Source organism: Phacochoerus africanus, chromosome 4 (genome assembly GCF_016906955.1).
Source record: "Phacochoerus africanus isolate WHEZ1 chromosome 4, ROS_Pafr_v1, whole genome shotgun sequence".
NCBI lineage: Eukaryota > Metazoa > Chordata > Mammalia > Artiodactyla > Suidae > Phacochoerus > Phacochoerus africanus.
The window spans coordinates 89387894-89404653 of record NC_062547.1 but is presented as its reverse complement, the minus strand read 5'-3'; the positions used below and the strand labels follow the sequence as shown (position 1 = coordinate 89404653).

General features: G+C 37.9%; 1 protein-coding gene across 3 annotated transcripts in view; it reads right to left on the bottom strand.

Moving 5' to 3' along the window:
* The window catches only part of MSH3 (mutS homolog 3), a 185169-nt gene that overhangs the window by 47268 nt on the left and 121141 nt on the right, over positions 1–16760 (bottom strand). For all 3 annotated transcript variants that reach the window (XM_047778198.1, XM_047778201.1, XM_047778199.1), the window contains exons 18-19: positions 16341–16448; positions 9037–9148 (exon numbers count right to left, since the gene is read on the bottom strand). In XM_047778198.1, the coding sequence (XP_047634154.1) occupies positions 9037–9148; positions 16341–16448 (220 nt within the window). The remainder of the gene's footprint in view (positions 1–9036; positions 9149–16340; positions 16449–16760) is intronic.

Genomic DNA, 16760 nt, shown 5'->3' with positions numbered 1-16760 from the left:
AATACTTCCCAATTTACCTTGTACTAAGAGTTAGTTGTTCTTCAGTCCAACCCCTTCTTTTTATAGATGAGCAAATCAAGGGCCAGTGTGTATGGTGGCCTATTGGATACAACAGTAAACTAATAGCAGGGCAGAATTTGAATTTACATCGCCCATCATGGTTAGGCACTTTCCCACTACACCTATGTACTAAAAAGGAGACAACGATAACAATATTTTAGAAGGAACAGAGAGGAGTTCCCGTTGTGGTGCAGTGGAAATGAACCGACTAGGATCCAAGAGGATGCAGGTTCAATCCCTGGCCTCGCTCAATGGGTTAAGGAGCTGGTGTTGCCATGAGCTGTAGTGTAGGTTGCAGACGTGGCTCGGATCCCGAGTTGCTGTGGCTGAGGTGTAGGCTGGCAGCTGCAGCTCCAATTTGACCCCTAGCCTGGGAACCTCCATATGCCACTGGTGCAGCCCTAAAAAGACAAAGTAAATAAATAAATAAATAAGAGGAACAGAGAGAGTGCTGGAAGAGAAAGAGATTATTTCTGGCCAGAGTGATGTGGAAGGTTCTGAAGAGGCAGTAACATCTTTGGGGTCTTCTTTTAAATAACCCCCAAGCACCTATGATCAACTTATCTACAACAAAGGAGGCAAGAGCATACAATGGAGAAAAGACAGTCTCTTCAATAAATGGTACTGGGAAAACAGGACAGCTACAAGTAAAAGAATAAAATTAAAACATTCTCTAACACCTTACACAAAAATAAACTAAACATAAAGACTTCAATGTAAAACAAGATACTATAAAACACTTAGAGAAAAACATAGGCAGAACTCTCTTTGACATAAACCACAGCGGTATCTTTCAGATCCACTCCCTAGAGTAATGAAAATACAAACAAAAATACACAAACGGCACCTAATTAAACTTAAAAGCTTATGTGCAGCAAAGGAAACCCTAACAAAAAATGAAAAGACAATCCACAGAATGGGAGAAAATCTTTGCAAAGGAGATTAGTTCCTTGCAACCAACAAGGAACTAATCTCCAAAATATATAAACTCATGTAGCTCAATATGAAAAAAAAAATAAACAGCTCAATCAAAAAATAATGGTCAGAATGCCTCAACAGTCACTTCTCCAAAAAAGACATACAGATACCCAAAGAACACAGGAAAATATTCTCAATGGAACTAATTATTAGAGAAATATAAATCAAATCTACAATGAGATATCACCTCACATTACTCAGAATGGCCATCATCAAAAAGTCTACAAACTGTACAGATGGCCGAGAAACACATGAAGGGATTCAACATCACTCATTATTAGAGAGATGCAAATCAAAACCACTCTGAGGTACCACCTTACACCAGCCAGAATGGCCATCATCCAAAAGTCTACAAACAATAAGTGCTAGAGAGAGTGTGGAGAAAAAGGAACCCTAGTACACTGTTGGTGGGATTGTAAATTGGTGCAACCACTGTGGAAAACAGTATGGAGATTCCTCCGCAAACTAAACATAGAACTACCATTTGATCCAGCAATCCCACTCCTGGGCATCTGTCCAGAGAAAACCATGACTCGCAAAGACACATGTACTCCGATGTTCATTGCAGCACTATTGTCAATAGCCAAGACATGGAAACAACCTAAATGTCCATTGACAGAGGAGTGGATCCAGAAGATGTGGTACATATACACAATGGAATATTACTCAGCCATTAAAAGGAATGAAATACCAGCATTTTTAGCAACATGTATGGACCTAGAAACTATCACGCTAAGTGAAGTCAGTCAGACAATGAGACACCAACATCAAATGCTTTCACTGACATGTGGAATCTGAAAAAAGGACAGACTGAACTTCTTTGCAGAACAGATGCTGACTCACAGACATTGAAAAACTTATGGTCTCTGGAGGAGACAGTTTATGGGGTGCGGGGATGTGCTTGGGCTGTGGGATGGAAATCCTGTGAAATCAGATTGTTATGATCATTATACAACTACAGATGTGATAAATTAATTTAAGTAATAAAAAAAAAAAGTCTACAAAAACTGACTGCTGGAGTGGATGTGGAGAAAAGAAAACCCTCCTACACTGCTGGTGGGAATGTAAACTGATACAACCACAACTAAAAAAAACTATGGGGGTTTCTCAAAAAACTAAAATTAGAACTACCATGTGACCCAGCAATCCCACTCCTGGCATCTATATGGAGAAAACCATAATTAGAAAAGATACATGCACCCCAATTTTCACTGCAGCACTATTTACAATAGCCAAGACATGGAAGCAACATAAATGTCTACTGACTGAGAAATTGATAAAGAAGATGTGGTACATATATTCAGTGGAATATTACTTGGCCATAAAAAGAATGAAATTATGCCAACTGCAGCAATATGGATGGACCTAGAGATTAGCATACTAAATGAGGTAAGTCAAAGCTAAAGACAAACATATGATATCACTTACATGTGGAATCTAACAAAAAAGGATACAAATGAACTTATTTACAGAACAGAAACAGACTCACAGACTTTTAAAACAAACTTATGGTTACCACAGGGGACAGGGTGTGGGGAGGGGATGGACTGGAGGTTTGGGATTGGCATGTGCACACTACTGTATATAGAATGGATGGTCGATGGGGACCTGCTGTATGTAGCACAGGGAACTCTACCCAATATTCTGTGATGACCTATATGGGAAAAGAATCTGAAAAAGAATGAATATGTGTATGTGTATAACTGGATCACTTTGTTGTACAACAGAGATTATCACAAAATTGTAAATCAACTATACTTCAATAAATCTTTTAAAAAATGGGGAGAAAAAGCCATAGAAATTAACAATGAAATTGACCATTTAAAGATATATAGTCCTTTTAGAAATTGTGTTTTTCATTATTTGTAGTTTACAACAAGTTGTATTTTAATAAGCCATTTTAAAGAAAAAGACTTCTCATTCCGTTATAAAAATTTCTTCCTCTTTCCCCTTGGCAATCATTAAAAACTGTTTTTACCCATAAAATAAAATTTGAAAAAAGCCACAAGGTTATATTGTACAGCACAGGAAAATATAGCCATTGTTTTGTAATGACATTATATAGAGTATAATCTATAAAAATACTGGATCAATGTGTTGTGCATTTAAAATTAATATATTATAAATTAACTATCCTTCAATTAAAAAGAAAACACAAAATCATGAGAATAACCTGTCCATGAAATTAAATTAACCTTAAAACTCAAATATATATCTTGGAATGCATTACTGTTGTTCTGCTTTGTCAGTAGGTACAAAGAGTCAACAGGTTACGAATATTATAATTAGACTCTAAACTTTATACAGACAAAACAAGCATTTCTGGGAGTATTTGTCCTGGGAGAAGGGAGGAAATGGAGAGTCTGTGGTCTTTGCTCCCCTCCCATACTCCCTCACCTTATCATTCATGTAACAAATATGCGAACACCTACTATGTGCCCACACAGCTGTAGGGTCTATGGCACCTTCTTGACGTCAAGGCATGAGGATGTGACCAGGACTCCAGTGTCCATCCTGTCCCATGCTAGAACACTGGGGCTTTGGATTTCCCTTGGGTTACAGAGATCTACAGGGTTCCAGCACTTCCTGGGAATCTTCCTGATTTGCATATTTGACTCTTTTTCCTCCAGCTTACCAATTTAGAAACCACAACCACACTTTTCCCTTTCAGTCTCCCAATAAATAAATTTATATTATTTATATTAAAACAAAACAACAACAACAAAAACCCACTTCGACTGCTATCGAAAATCTATCCGTGGAAGTTCGCTCTTGGTGCAGCAGGTTAAGGATCCAGCATTGTCACAGCTGTGGCTCAGGCTGCACTGTGGTGTGAGTTTGATCCTTGGCCTGGAACTTCCATCTGCCAGAATGTTCTAGACTTCAAACAAATCCTTACTTAACAACCCAGATGGAATGCCTGCTATGTGCCAGAGAACCATGATTGACAGCAGGGTTACAACTAAAGCAGGGAAGCACAATCCCTGTTCTCTTCAAGCATATAGTCCACTGCGAACCATGAACCAAAAAAAAAAAAAAAAAAAGAGGCAATTACAGTTTAGTGGAATAAATACTGAAGTGGGGAGAAATATAGAGTGTTGTGGGGAAGAGACGGGGTACCACTCCAGCTTTGGTAGAGAAGGCTTCATGTGACACCAAGATCAGACTAAAAGAACAAGCAGAAGCTGGAGGGTGGGTGGGGTGGGACGTGGGTGTGTGGGAGGTGGGTGTGGACAGTAGGCGGGAAGATGACATTCTAGGCAGAGGGAGGACCATCTGCCAAGTCCCAGAGGCACAGTAAGTTGGGAACTATATGGCTGGAATTTTAAGTATTAATTCAAATGTATGATATGACAGGTTAGGAAAAGCCCCATGGCTGTAGAGTGGAGAATAAACTGGAAGTAGGCAGATCCAGTGGCTGCTAAGTCTACAAATACTCAGATTATATAATGAGTCAGGGAAGGGAACCAGAAAAAGAGGGTTTAAAAGAGCATTCTTTCAATTATGCCTGGATAAGTCAAACAAGGATTCCTAGAAGATGAGGCAGAGCTAGGTCTTAATGGATACAAAAGAATATACAATAGCATCTTGTTTTTAAATCTTTTTTGTATTATTTTTTTTTTTTTGATGTTCAGTTGAAACAATAAATGCTAAACATTAGGTAGGGATATGTTTAACAGATACTTGAAAAGTTTTCTTCATTTAAACCTATTTTCAGTGAAACGATTCCTTCAGTGTTAATGCTTGAAAGGGCTTTTTTCCTCAGCCTTCTTTACATTTTTATACTATCTGCCTGAGTGACAGATCCAGAATCTCAACTCCCCGGACATGCACCATCATCATTCATGCCTAACTTCAGCTCAGCCCTCTCTCCTGGCTTTTATATCTGCCTCACCAAATGTTCCACAGGCACCTCAAATCACAGTTCCTTTGTATGTGACTCTTTGCTATTTTCCTGCCAGAAGAAACGTTAGTTTGTTAACCATTTGGATATCCTCTACTTTGAAATGCCTGTTCAAGTCTGTTACCAATCTTTATACTGGATAATCCGTTAGTTCCCTCATAGCCTGTATAAATTCTCTACTGGTATTAATTTAATTGGATTTATCTCCCATCAGACTAGAGAGGTACCGGGTCTCTTTCTTCTCTGTAAGCCTGACATCAAGCACAATACTGACACAAAGTAACCGCGTCAAAACCTGTAAGAATAAAATATTCATAAAACTATGCTAGCAAAAAAAATCATGAAACAAGGCAAGATTGTGAAATGCGAAGAAAAAATGATTATTTTTAAAACTGGGAGAGGACAAGTGGGCAATAAGTTGGCTGGTTTAGAGGTACTATAAGGAGTTCACATAATACAGAATTCAGAAAAGTATACTTGTAATCACATGTACAAAAGACCATTTCTTAAAATTACATGACTATCAAAAGCAACAATGCCATTTGACTTTCAGGGAATTATTTTCAGAGTATGTTTTATAATTAACACCTATAAAATATTTTAAATCGAATTTTACATACTAAGTTCTTTCTCAACACTATCCCTATATAGAAATTCATACCCTGCAAAAAAGAATGCATTTCACCATAGCAACAGTTCTATATCAACTCCTACTCAAGTTAGAAAAAGTGTATGTAAAAAAAAAAAAGGAATATTCTGGAATATTCTGAGGTGGTTGCTGGAATAAACCACTCTATTTTGTGAAATTTAAAGGTAAGAGCTCAATGTTTCTTTAAAATGTTCTTGTAATTTAAGCTATTTTAGTTTTTCAAATTGTGCTTTATTAACTAGTATAATTATTTAAAAGAAAGAGGGAAAAGGAAAAAAAGAATGAGAAAGGAAAGAAAAAACAAACAAAAATTCAGTGTCAAGGATAACATACTTGAGATTGAGTACGGGATGGGAACAATAAAAGGAAATGATGTTTCAAGTGATTTATGAACCTCCTTTTTCCTGAAACCAAGGGACTAAATGGTACAACTGCATTACTTTCTCAAGAAAAGCTACACCCTACTGGTATTATGGAAACCAAAAAAGAAATTCTGATGTTCATAAAGACTTCCTTTAAAAGACAATAAATACATTAGTATTTATTAACCTGGTTTGATAAATTAAATAACTTAGGAGTTCCCGTCGTGGTGCCGTGATTAACAAATCCGACTAGGAACCATGAGGTTGCAGGTTCGACCCGTGGCCTTGCTCAGGGGGTTAAGGATCCTGCATTGCTGTGAGCTGTGATATAGGTCACAGACACGGCTCGGATCTGGCGTTGCTGTGGCTGTGGTGTAGGCTGGCGACTACAGCTCTGATTCGACCCCTAGCCTGGGAACTTCCATCTGCCACAGGAACAGCCCTAGAAAAGGCAAAAAGACCAAAAATAAATAAATAAATAAATAATAACTTAACAAGTTCCCTAATGAGAATAGACACGTTTTCAGACACGGGGGATCTGGTTATAAACTACTCCAAGTCTCTGTATGATATCAAAATGTACCACTGAACAAGATGTAATTCAAAACGTTTCCTTTCACTCACCACTTCTGTGGCCAACCCAATTCACCAGGCTCACATCGCTGTCATCCTTGTTCACAGCCCAAGATGGGTTACTTTGTCTTATTTCCAACTCCCCTGCTCCTCCCGGCTTCCCTTCTCTGACCTAAGCTCCGAGTTCTTCTGAATTTTCTCACTGTTCTCTGAAAATTCCCCAGTATTTCTGTGTTTCTAACCCCACTGACTTAAACGGAAAGCTGGCTCAGTCCCCTGCAGTCCTCTCACTGTGAGGCTGAGCTTTTTGCCACATCCTACAATATTTATTTGAGGGTTCAGAGGTTTTTCCGTATCTTTTTCTTTAGGGCTTTTCCATCTCTACCCTTTTTTGTTTTTAACCATCTCTTCTTGTCTTCACCACAGGCACTGACATCCACATCTAGGTCTCCTGTCACCATCCCTTGGAATCTCTGACACCTGGACCATCTTCACCTTTCAGCACAAATCCTGTTGCTTTAGATGATTTCAAGAGGCACATGGCTGACTTTTTCTCAAACTCTCTTCTTTGACCTCCCCATCTCCAAAGAACTTCTCTACTGCTACTCACCTACCATGGCCATCCTAGGATCTTGCCAACACCCAGAACAAGACTATGTCTGCAATCTTTTTTTTTTTTTTTTTTTTGTCTTTTTAGGGCCTTATCCATGGCATAGGAAAGTTCCCAGGCTAGGGGTCGAATTGGAGCTGTAACTGCTGGCCTACACCACGTGGGATCCCCAACCCACTGAGCAAGGCCAGGGATCAAACCCCCATCTTCATGGATTCTAGTCGCATTCGTTTCCGCTAGAGTTCCAGAAAGGGAACTCCTCTGCACTCTTGAAGTCAGGTATCTCATTCTCTGACACACCCTGTCTCACTTCATTATTCCCTACATAGTAATTCCTTCATCTCATCACAAGCTTATTTTAGTCTATGTTGACCAAATTCCAGTCAGGCTGCTCTGAGTTCCTTATGTGACTAGGTCTCAACCTCGGCCTATAAAAACTGCACCCTCTCAGCACAAACGATTTCATTTACCCTCACCAGTAAGAGACCAGAACAAATGCCTGCATAGTTTCTAACCGCCCAGGGCTGCATTCTTGGGATGACCCCAGTCCCCCTTCAAGTGCCTGCCTGAGAAAGCACCACATGCCAGGAGAGAACTTACATCTGTTCCAGCCAAAACCTGCCGATAGGCGGAGAGACCCCGAACCTTCTGTTAGAGCAGACAGTCTGCAATTATAAACCCCTTTTCTGCCCCTCTGAGAGAGAAACCTTCTACCACCCAGAACTGTGTGAGGTCCTCTCTCTGAAATGCAAACATTCATGGAGATAATGCACAGGCCTTTTCCGTCTCTGTGGGAGGGTGTTGGCACCAGCGGCCAGTTAGTAAACCCAGAAATGTCTCACATTAACCCATCTCCTTTCTAAATTTCTGTTTCCACTTTGTTTCAGGTTTGTTTCCACTGAACCTGCCCATACCCATTCCTCCTCCCTATCCCTCATTCTCCCTTTGAAACACCCAGTCATCTCTATACAAACTAAAGTGGAGTTTAGTTCAAGCTGGACTCTTTTCGCTATATAATACTATTGAATAAACCTACTCCTACCACTTTAATCAGTGTATGGCTCTGTTTACCTTTGACAATGTAACTCTATGTAATACACACACAACACACATATATACACACTTGACTTTTTTCCTCAGCTTTAATTATTCTCTTACTAGTATTTTCAATCCTTTAGGAAAAACAAAAAATCTAAATTCCTTAATATGACTTTAAACAAATTGACCTCTTCCTAATTTCTTTTTTTCTAGGGCCACACTGATGGCATATGTAGGTTCCCAGGCTAGGGGTCCAATCGGAGCTATAGCCGCCGGCCTACACCACAGCCACAGCAATTTGGGATCCGAGCTGCATCTCAGATCTACACCACAGCCCACGGCAACGCCAGATCCTTAACCCACTGAACAAGGCCAGGGATCGAACCCTCGTCCTCAAGGATACTGGTTAGGTTTGTTACTGCTGAGCTAGGATGGGAACCTCTTAAGCAACAAAAGTTCTTATCACTGAAATCAGCCGAAGCATCTGGGATTCTTTCACAGAACATTTGAAAACAGCAGAGCACAAGACAAAGCAAATATTCCACAGTAATGTGTGAAACTATGGTACGATTCCACACCATCAGCATCTGTGGGCATTTATAAACAAAATATTTTTCCTAGTTTACCAAGGAGAAGGCTAATCCTTTAGTTACTAAATCATTCCCTCTATGGATAATCTTTCGTTGAAAAAGCACCAATTCCATGTTTGATGGTGAATATAAAACTATAGCCAAAGATTGGTGGATTTAAAGCCAAAGCTAAAAAAAAACTGGGTAAATTTTTAAAACATTACTTGGTATTTAAAAGTGTCAGATCAATGTTATCATCTTTTACTCATTTTTTGCCGCAATGTGGTACTTACTGACAAATCTGTACTATTGGGAACATACTGGTCCTGTTCTCCCAGCAACACGTCAATCACAGGGTGCCTGCCATTTTTTATTACAATTTTTCTTTCTTCTTGTAGAGTTGGTCTGCAAAAAGAAGCATGTTTCAATTTACAAGGCAAGGAAATAGCCTTTAAAAAAAGCTCTAAGATGGCATGACAATTTTTGTGGCCAGTCTGCCACACATGCAACAAAACCTTTAAGAACATATGTTCAGAAGAAGGCTTTGAGTATAAAAGTTAAAGTTTAAACTATAAAACCAATTGGAAAGGCAATTTTTTTTGGTCTTTTTTTGCCTTTCCTAGGGCCGCTGGAGGTTCCCAGGCTAGGGGTCCAATTGGAGCTGCAGCCGCCGGCCTACACCAGAGCCACAGCAACTCGGGATCCAAGCCATGTCTGCGACCTACACCACAGCTCATGGCAACGCAGGATCCTTAACCCACTAAGCAAGGCCAGGGATCGAACCCGCAACCTCGTGGTTCCTAGTAGGATTTGTTAACCACTGAGCCACGATGGGAACTCCTGGAAAGGCAATTATTATAATTCAGCTCTAAGCACAAACTTCAGCAGACTTTTACAATGGCTCCATAACTGAGATGTACCTTTGAAAGAGCCTTTTAATTTTTTATTTACCTACTATTCTATAGTATCATTAATAAAAATTGCAGTTCACATTATCGCAATCATTTTCAGTAATAAGCAAAACAAAGAAAATTTGGTAATAAGCAAAATAAATGATTTCTGGATTTAATTATTACATCAATATAAATATGTGTTGGGCTTGGGGACAGAATGACTTAAAATTTTCAAATTCTATTTAATTAAAACATCTTTCTATGGTCTTTAGTATTTTTTACTTTTTTTGATATAAAAAAGTATTTGTTTGCCTTGCTGGTTTTGCTTTTTAAGGTTTTATACTTCTGCTTTTTATCTACAGCTTTATCTATTTATCTAGGCTCTTGTGAGCAATGTCCTTCTCTCTGTCTCCTCCTCAGAGGTCACTACTGAGAGCAGTTTATGTCTACCCTCCCCAACCTTCTTCTATGCACTCAAGGTTATATATATTCGCTGTATTGCTCTGCGATTTAAGAAAAACAAAACAAAACCAAAAACCAGAATCATACTGTAATATATCATTCCACAACTACTCCCCCCCCCCATAATATTCCTCAGTACACATAAAACACAGATTTTCCCATTTACCATATGGGTCCAATGAATGCTTTTATTTACATTTAATATTTCTAAGTCATCTTGCAAATCATTTGCAGAATTGAGAATAAAAAAGAACACTTTGAAAGGACCTCACGACAGTAAGAATTCAAACATGGGAAATCTCAAAATTTTCCCCCATAATTTACTGGTTTTGAAGGCCTATATGCCTGGAATGGGCAACACACTATGAATATAACTGATTATTCGTCAGTTGTCACACATGCACCTAGACCATGTTCATTTATAATTATGAATTCTACATTTTAATACACTTCTAATAGGTTTTAGCTTAGCATCATTTCTGGTTCTTTACAAGTTACAACAAAAATGCAGTATTTGAAGAATTTTTTGAAATTTTTAAAGCTCATAATTTTCTTAAAGAGAAAATAGCCATCCTTGCTCCAAAGTTGCAAAACATTTTCATTCATACATTTATAAGTACAATTAGAATAATCAATCAAATGAGCATTTTTATTCCATCTATTTCCTTTCGCTCTCTTGCCTTCGGCACCTATCCACCAACAGAGTATCAAGTAAATTTTAGTATAAACACATCATAAAAGAATACTGACACATGTCCTTTTAGCAAATGGGATAGTCCTGATTATTCTTGTCACTAAACATTACATGATGTGTGCTTCCTATGGACTAACAAACTGGCTAAGAATATACATTTCATTTTGCCCTCACAAATAAATTACTTACACTGTAATTCTAGAGTTCAAGACAATGCATCCAGATTTTATTATCTGAACACTCATAATCTGATGTTGTTTATACAAGAAATCTCACCATCATCATTAGTATCTAGAGCAGTACTATCTTTCTCTTCACATTGGCCATTTGATTAATCTAATAATTATGAAATGTCTTCTGTCCATTTTTTTCCCTGGGCTATCATGAGTGGAAAATGGAAAATTCTGAATTCTCAACTGTGTTCCCTCAAAGTTAGAAGCAGACTATAACGGTGACATCTCCAGTCTTCTTTTAGATCTTCTTGAAAGATGATATAACTCTTCAGGTAATTCAATGAGAAAACTGAAGACTGACGTGATTTCTAGTTCGCTTTCCATCACACTTTTGCATCATTCTCCAGCTTCCTCATTTTAGACTTTTATAGCATAGTGGGAAAAACTGATAAACAATGACGAATAATTCCTAGGATGATGAAATAGTAAAGCATTCCAGACATAAATAAGCAAGATAAAAATCATTACAGATCCCCAAATGCATCTTAGTTTTATAAAAAGGACCCATACGGTAAGTCCTATGCAGAAAAAATTTTATTCCCCTTTTTAAAAATCATTAAAGATCCCCTAATGCATCTTAGATTTAGAAAAGGACCCATATGGTAAGACCTAGGGAGAATAAATTTTATTTATTCCCTAGGTTAATAAAAGGTAAATTTTTTGCTGTCATCTTTTTAGGGCCTGTACCTGCAGCATATGGAAGTTCCCAGGTTAGGGTTCAAATCAGAGCTACAGCTGCCAGCCTATACCACAGCCACAGGAACACAGGTTCCAAGCTGCATCTGCCATCTACACCGCAGCTCACGGCAACGCTGGATCCTTAACCCACTGAGTGAGACCAGGGATTGGACCTGCATCCTCATGGATGCTAGTCAGGTTCATTACAGCTAAGCCTCAAGGGGAACTCCAATAAAAAGTAAATTTTAATCTGTGTTATTTGGAAGATCTTTACAATACTCAAAAGCTGAAATCAGGTCCAATGAATCCTGATAGTATGGAATACCAAAGATTAAGGGAATTTCAGCATTCCTTGGAAGCTGCTGCATAATGAATTAGCTGTTCTCCCATTGCAGGTTGTTTTTTTGTTTGTTTGTTTGTTTGTTTGTTTGGTCCTTCTCTCTTTTTAGGGCCGCACTCACAGCATATGGAGGTTCCCAGGCTAGGGGTCCAATCAAAGCTGTAGCCACCAGCCTACGCCACAGCCACAGCAACTCGGGATCCAAGCCACATCTGCAACCTGCACCACAGCTCATGGCCAGATCTTTAACCCACTGAGCAAGGCCAGGGATCGAATCTGCATCCTCAGGGATGCCAGTCAGGTTCATTAACTGCTGAGCCACAACAGGAACTCCAGTGCTCCATTGTTGAACATTAGACTGTCTAGATTTTCAATGCTGTCAACAATGCTGTGATGAACAACCATATATATACGTGTATTTCCAAGTGTTTTTTTAAGCGAGAAGAAATTACTAAAGCATAATTTCTAAATTATCAGGTATGCGTATTTTTTAACAGATTAAATAGCTGTATTCAATTTATTGTCTCACCAGAGGATATGAAGGTGACTTTTCATACCCTCCCCTAAAGTTGATATCATCAAACTTTCTAATTTTTAACAGCATGGTGGGTGAACAGTGTTCTCTCATTGTTTTAATTTGCACTCATTGATTATTAAGGTTGAGTAACTTTTCACCAATTTCTTGGCCATTTTTGGTTCCTTTTCATCATAATATCCTATCAATGACTTCTTCAGGTGCTTAGAATCAGAACTTTTTCATGTAAGCACATTTTTGAACTCACTCATAACACCAAGAAATACTACTTTTCTAGACACTTAAATTCTTCTTCTTAAATATACCCAGCTAACAAAACTCTAAGATTCTTAATGTACATTCACATTTCCAAAGGAGGTGATTAAAGTATGTGACTAAATAATTTGAAATCATCATTTGGAAAGGGACATTTAAAAGCATAAGAAAAGGACAGTTTTTGAATTTGAGTATAATTCTGAAAGAAAATTTTAATCTAAATGGGTTTATTGTACAAGGAAAAAAAAAAGCAACCAACTGTAAGTGCTATTAGTTTTAAAATAAAATCCTAAGTGCTCAGCCAAGTGAAATCAACATATCTTATTCATGACATTGATATGACTTCTCAGGAAGGTTTTACTTTAGAGGAAGAATTTAAGTGATTTGTTCTGCTCTAAAATCCATACTGACTTACTCTGTTGCTATCAAAATTATATAATGGGTGGTTGGGGAGCCTGGGGTTAATAGATATAAACTATTGCCTTTGGAATGGATTAACAATGAGATCCTGCTGTGTAGCACTGGGAACTATATCTAGTCATTCATGATGGAGCACGGTAATGTGCAAAAGTAGAATGTGTGCATGTATGTGTAACTGAGTCACCATGCTGTACAGAAGAAAATAAAAAATTGTATTGGGGAAATAACTATTAAAAAATAATAATTTAAAAAAAGAAAAAAAAAAACCCAAATTATATAATGACAAAACACTCCCTGGTATAGTAAGAAGCAAATGATTATTCAGAGAGTTGAAATGCTATACAGCAAGAAAGATATGAAAATCATGTTGATGGTATTTTGTGGCACTGAAGGAGAAAGAACTGAGAAAATCCAGATACTGCCTGGAAAGGATGAAATATTGAACCTAAATAAATTTATCTTATTTTATATTTTTAAAATTGTATCATTCTCCTTTAAATGACCTGCAGAAACAGAATAGAATCTATAAAACAGTACAATGTCCAGAATCCAAACTGGATAGAAAGACCTAGAATAAAAACTTTTACATAAAGATTTAGACTAAAGTGAATAAAATATCCTAATAGCATTTAGAAAGAAAAGACTGTAATTATGAAGCCAAATGATCAATGTGAACTAACTTCAATAACTCAAATGCACTAAAATCTTTAAACAAGCTGGAAAGTTAAGACAAAAGCACAAACTTCAGATACTTAAATACTAGTTTAAAAAGCATTTTAAATAAAAGTTTCCTTTTCCATGGCTATTTACACTCAATTTTATGGCTGCTAAAAAAGAGACTGTATTACTTAAAGGTAATGGCATGGTTTTCCATTTAAAAATTTTTAGGTGGATTTTTCTTAATATGAGATATATAGTATTCAATTTGGAGTATTTGGGCATGTGGCATTTCCTGAAATTGTCTTACTAATAGAATAGATGGTTTGGAACAATCATTCTGAGGACAAATAAAAACTTGGTTAAAGTATAGAAAAGAGTGACTTAAAAGCACCTGATAATCTGGTAGCAAGGGACTGCCGTGCCAGGATCTCAGGTAAGACAGAGGGCCAGGAAGGGTGTTTGCTGATGTCTAAGGGAACAGCTGACTCTGAGTGCTGCTGTTAGCTTTAATCTGGATCGAGAAACCAAGCAGCCGCACACCAGGCATAAGAGTGCATGTGAAGTAAGAACTGCACCTTTTGAATCTCTCAATCATCTCAAGCCCTGGTATGGATTAAGTGATGCCACAACATCATCAGTGTCTTGAAACATGACTCTTTCAGAAGAAATGTAACATCAAATGATTTCTATAAATGATTTTATAAATGCAATGCCCAGAAAAATAATCAAAATAACCAGGCATTTAGGGAAATACACAAATGAAAATGAGTAGAAACAACAGACAATAGAAACAGACCCACAGGACTACAGATATTTGCAGCATTGGACACAGACTTTAAGATAACTATGCCTACCATGTTCAAAGAGACAGACAAGACCACAAACTAATAGAGAACGAAAAATGATTTTTTAAAATAAGTTCTTATAGGTATGAAAGATACTAACAACCCTTAAACTCTTAAGTTCAGATATATTTATTAAAGACAAATAACTTTTTGTTGTGTTTTTTTGTTTGTTTTCTTTTTAGACCTGCACCCACGGTATATGGAGGTTCCCAGGCTAGGGATCCAATCAGAGCTACAGCTGACGGCCTACACCACAGCCACAGCCACAGCAACTCAGGATCTGAGCCACATATGCAACCTACACCACAGTTCACCACAACACTGGGTCCTTAATCCACTGAGCAAGGCTGGGGATGAAACCCGCAACCTCATGGTTACTTGTCAGATTCATTTCCACTCTGCCACAATGGGAACTCCCCAAGACAAAGAATTTTTATGGTACTTAATACTTTCTGATTTTTGAAGAAACATTTGTGAGTAATAACTGCTATTTATTTAGTGTTCATCATCTGAATTTTTACAATACTTAATTTTTTCTTATTTTTTAACAAATACTTGTGAGTAATAATTGCTGTTTACTGTTTATCATCTGCCTGGTCCTGTTTAGATGTTTCATGTCTTTATCTCATTTGCATTGCACAACATCTCGAAGAGGCAGATAATATTTTATCAATGCAGAAACTGAGGATCAGAGAGGTTACAAAAGCTGTTTAAGGTTAGCTGTTAAATAACCAGGCCAGTATTCAAACCTATGTCCCTAGGAGGTGATGAGGCCATAAAATAGAGCCCTCATTAATGGGCTGGTACTCTTAAAAAAGAGACTCCAGGGAGCCCCTGATAGGTCAATGCCCAGAGGAGTCACAGAGAGCCACCAGTGCAAAATTCCAGCCTGAGAGAGCTGCAGGAGCGAGCCCAGACACAGGGCGCCAGCGGATGTGGGGCCACCACAGAGATGCACCTGTGGTGGGCCCAGGTGTAGAACCACCACTGGGGCTGCATGGCCTAAGGCCCAAGTTTTGCCCAGCAAAGCCATGGGAAGACTACTGTCCCAGTGGGTCTGGAAAGCAGGACCCCTGTCCCCTAGTGGGGCCCAGATGGCAGAGGGACAGGCCAAATATTTGGCTCAAGTTTAAGGTTTAGCCTTAAGGAAGAACAATTTGAGATGACTGAGTGCGATTTGCCTCAAAATGAATCATACCTGAAGTCTCACCCATATCTGATTTAGATGATATTTAAATGAGATTTTTATAACATTATAACATATCATAAAGTGTTCAAGTGAATGCTAACAAATGAAAGGACCGCTCCTTTATAAAAATGTCACCCACATAATCCTGAAAACCAAAATAAGTAACATTCACCTCTGGTTACAGTGAACATCTGCTTTCGTTGTACTCAATGGTAAAACAAGAAAGGAATCTGTTAATTTTAAATCAAACTATATGCATATGATATTCAGCTTTACCAAAATGCCAACACATTTGAGTAATGTTAAAACGTTATAATAAAAACAATAACATCAAGTGAATGACTCCATCTGTTCTAAAGCACCGGAAGAGGGGAGAAATTAAACATATATTACCTGCAGTAATCTCCTTGCTTAGCGACCTTGGCCAGAGAGAAAATGCAATCAGCAGTTGCTAGGTGATGCACTGCTTTGCACAAGGAGTGGTAATGTTCACTGAAATTCCTACAGAAGCGACAACAACAAGGTGAGCAAACTGAATTCTTAAGACTATAAAAGCTGTACAGTGAGTAATCACTTTGTTGGCGAAGATGATCATAAACAAAATAAGCAGGCATACCCAGAAGTTTAAAAAGACAAATTATACTGAACTACGTTTTTGTTTAATAACTCAAACTCAATTACTGAGGCTTCTTTTTGTTTCATTTGGAAAGAAGTATTTAAAATAGTTTCTATACAAAGATGTCTACTATAAATACCTTATTGTGTATTTCATATGATCATGACAATTTCAACTCATACTTACTGAACATAAAG